Genomic DNA, 2482 nt, shown 5'->3' on the forward strand with positions numbered 1-2482 from the left:
CGGATGCTGTCACCTTTGCTCTGGGTCCCTTTGTGGGATGCCCTCCCACCTGCGCTCAGGTGAGGCTGCCAGACGCCCTGCCTCACGTGGCGTCACCCACCTTTGTTGTTGCACGCGATCCACTTCAAGCGGTCAGCAAAACTTACTTCCTTCCCGATCAGGTAAGTGAAGACCCGGACCTGGTGGACGAGACCCGGCGGACTCAACAGAGTCCCGGCCGCGAGGGGCCTGACCGTGTCTGTGTCTGAATCTGGGGCCGGGTCTCTGGATTCCGCACTTTCACCCCTTTGCATCAGGAAGGGCCCGGGGTCCAGGCTCGCGGGGATGCCCGCCCGGCGTGGAGGCTTGCCCGGCGGGGCTCACAGCCGGCAGCCTTCCGTCTCTACCGTGCCCTCGCTCAGGGCCTCTGGCGTCACCCTGATGTGGGAACAACACCCTGGGGCTCACGGGGTGGGGCGTGTGGACACAGCAGAAGGAGGCGCTCCCCCGGCCCCCGCCCAGGGAGGAACCTTGCGGTGCGGCCAGTTGTATTCCTCCAGCACTGGCCTGTGGTCCTCCACGGCCCCATCGGTGATCAGCATGATGGCCTGGTTGCACAGGCTTCCTTGCCCGGCCTCTTGGAACTGCGTGGAGGACGTGGCCATGACTCCCCATCTCCCCTCACCGCCCCAGCACCCCTGCTCCCCCAGCTGCCGTACCTGCTGCAGGATCTGGAAGGCCTCACTGAGGGCTTGGCCCACGGCCCCCACGCCCTTGACCATCAGCTTGTCCACCAGCTGTTTGAAGTGCTGTCCCGGGGAAGAGAATAGGGGAGGGTCAGCCGGTCAGTGGACCAGGGAACCTTCCCCTTTGGTCGTACTGTCAGAGGCTGCGCAGAGCTATTTGCCCAGAAGAGCAAGATTGCAGGACCCACATCCCCTACTCTCATGGCTGGACCCCTGCAGCAGGTGTTTCTCAGATGTCCCCAGGATAAGCCGAGAGGGTGTGAGTGGCCGGGTGCAAGGCCACCCTCACCCCTGGATGGAGATGCTGGAGCAGCGCCAGGTGCACTCACCTCTCTGTTGTCCCGATCCGCCTGGACCAGGATCCCTTTAAAACAAGGCTCGATGTAGTGGACGTAGTCGTTGTACTGCAGAGGGCAGAGCACAGATCAGTTTGGAAAGTCAGGGCCCAGTGACAGAGCTCGCAGCTCACGGCGGGCCAGGGGTGGGGTCACCCGGGCCCCTGTGTAATATGATCTTGGGGGACCCCAGGTTTTTGGCAATTTTCTCTGAGTAGAGGGGAGGGAACAGTAGGGCCTTAACTCTAAACGTTCTCCCTCAGATCCTGGCCCTTGGCATCTTCCCAGGAGGCCAGCTGGGTGCCGTCCATCCCTGGGGCTCACGGAGACCAGGAGTTCCCTAACTGTCCTCTCCCGTTTCCTTCTGTTTGTCCCTCCACTTCATCACCTTTTGGGGGCAGGTGGAGCGACCCTCAGGAGAGTTGCTGTGAAAGCAGGACCAGGGGCTGCTGGCCCCTCCTCCCGACCTGCCTGGATTTGGGGAGGAAGGAATTAGGACCCTGGGATCACCCCGCCTGCAGATGCAGGAGGCTTCTCCCTCGGTTGCGCCAGGCAAGGGCACATGGGCGGGGCTGAGTTAGGGATCTACTCAGATACCCCTTCATCTGGACTGGACCCCAGCCTCGTCTGAGAACCTGAGTAAAGCTACCAACTCCGAGAAACGGACATATGCGTTTCCCACGTAATTTCAGAAACTGTGGATGCCTGGAAGCCTGTCTTGGGTGGGGCGTCCCAGCTTCAGGGGATAGGGTCCTTCACAGCACGAAGCATCCGGTGACCGTAAGTACAGGTCATTCCGGTGCAGGGAGAGGATGAGTTTACTGAGATGATGTTCACGAAGTCGTTTTCCCCCAGCGTGTCCAGGATGGTGGAGACCATGTGCTTGGCGATGGCCATCCGCAGCCCCTTCATGCTGCCGCTCGTGTCCACCACGATCACGATGTCCTTCGGGGACGTGGCAGCTTGTATGTACCTTTAGCAGAGAGGAAGGGACAGGCCGACGGTGGGAGAGCCAGAGTCAAAACCGCCGCCGACCAGGTCTCCCTGATTTCCATTCAGACTCTGGCTCAAAGTTCAGGTCAATGCCCAGGGTTTCTCAGGTCCGGAACTGCTCAGTTCTGGAGGCATTTCGGGTGCCGTGGCTGGGACCGTGCCCATCGAATGGTCAAGTGCTCATGGTGACCCTTGTCCTCTTTGTTTCGGGCCAGCCCTGGTCCCGGGGTGCTGGCAGTGGGAAGGGAGGGAGCTGGGTGCCCCCTCAGACTGGGTTACAGATCTGCCAGAGGAGGGGTGAGGAAGGAGGGGAGAGCCTGGCTGAGGGTTGGTGCGAAGACAGCTCAGAGCCCTGGGAGGAGGTCTGGGGCAGGGAAGACACATGCGGTCAGGGCTGGAGCAGAGCGGCTGTAGGGGGACGCGGTGGGG

At 61.6% G+C, this 2482-nt stretch overlaps 1 protein-coding gene across 1 annotated transcript in view; it reads right to left on the reverse strand.

The window, feature by feature from the left end:
- The window catches only part of CACNA2D4 (calcium voltage-gated channel auxiliary subunit alpha2delta 4), a 91291-nt gene that overhangs the window by 69532 nt on the left and 19277 nt on the right, over positions 1 to 2482 (reverse strand). The window contains exons 9-13 of the mRNA XM_007469519.1: positions 1883 to 2033; positions 1055 to 1129; positions 699 to 788; positions 510 to 623; positions 101 to 179 (exon numbers count right to left, since the gene is read on the reverse strand). Coding sequence (XP_007469581.1) covers positions 101 to 179; positions 510 to 623; positions 699 to 788; positions 1055 to 1129; positions 1883 to 2033 — 509 coding nt within the window. The remainder of the gene's footprint in view (positions 1 to 100; positions 180 to 509; positions 624 to 698; positions 789 to 1054; positions 1130 to 1882; positions 2034 to 2482) is intronic.

Source organism: Lipotes vexillifer, unplaced genomic scaffold, assembly GCF_000442215.2.
Source record: "Lipotes vexillifer unplaced genomic scaffold, Lipotes_vexillifer_v1.1 scaffold395, whole genome shotgun sequence".
NCBI classification, from domain to species: Eukaryota; Metazoa; Chordata; class Mammalia; order Artiodactyla; family Lipotidae; genus Lipotes; species Lipotes vexillifer.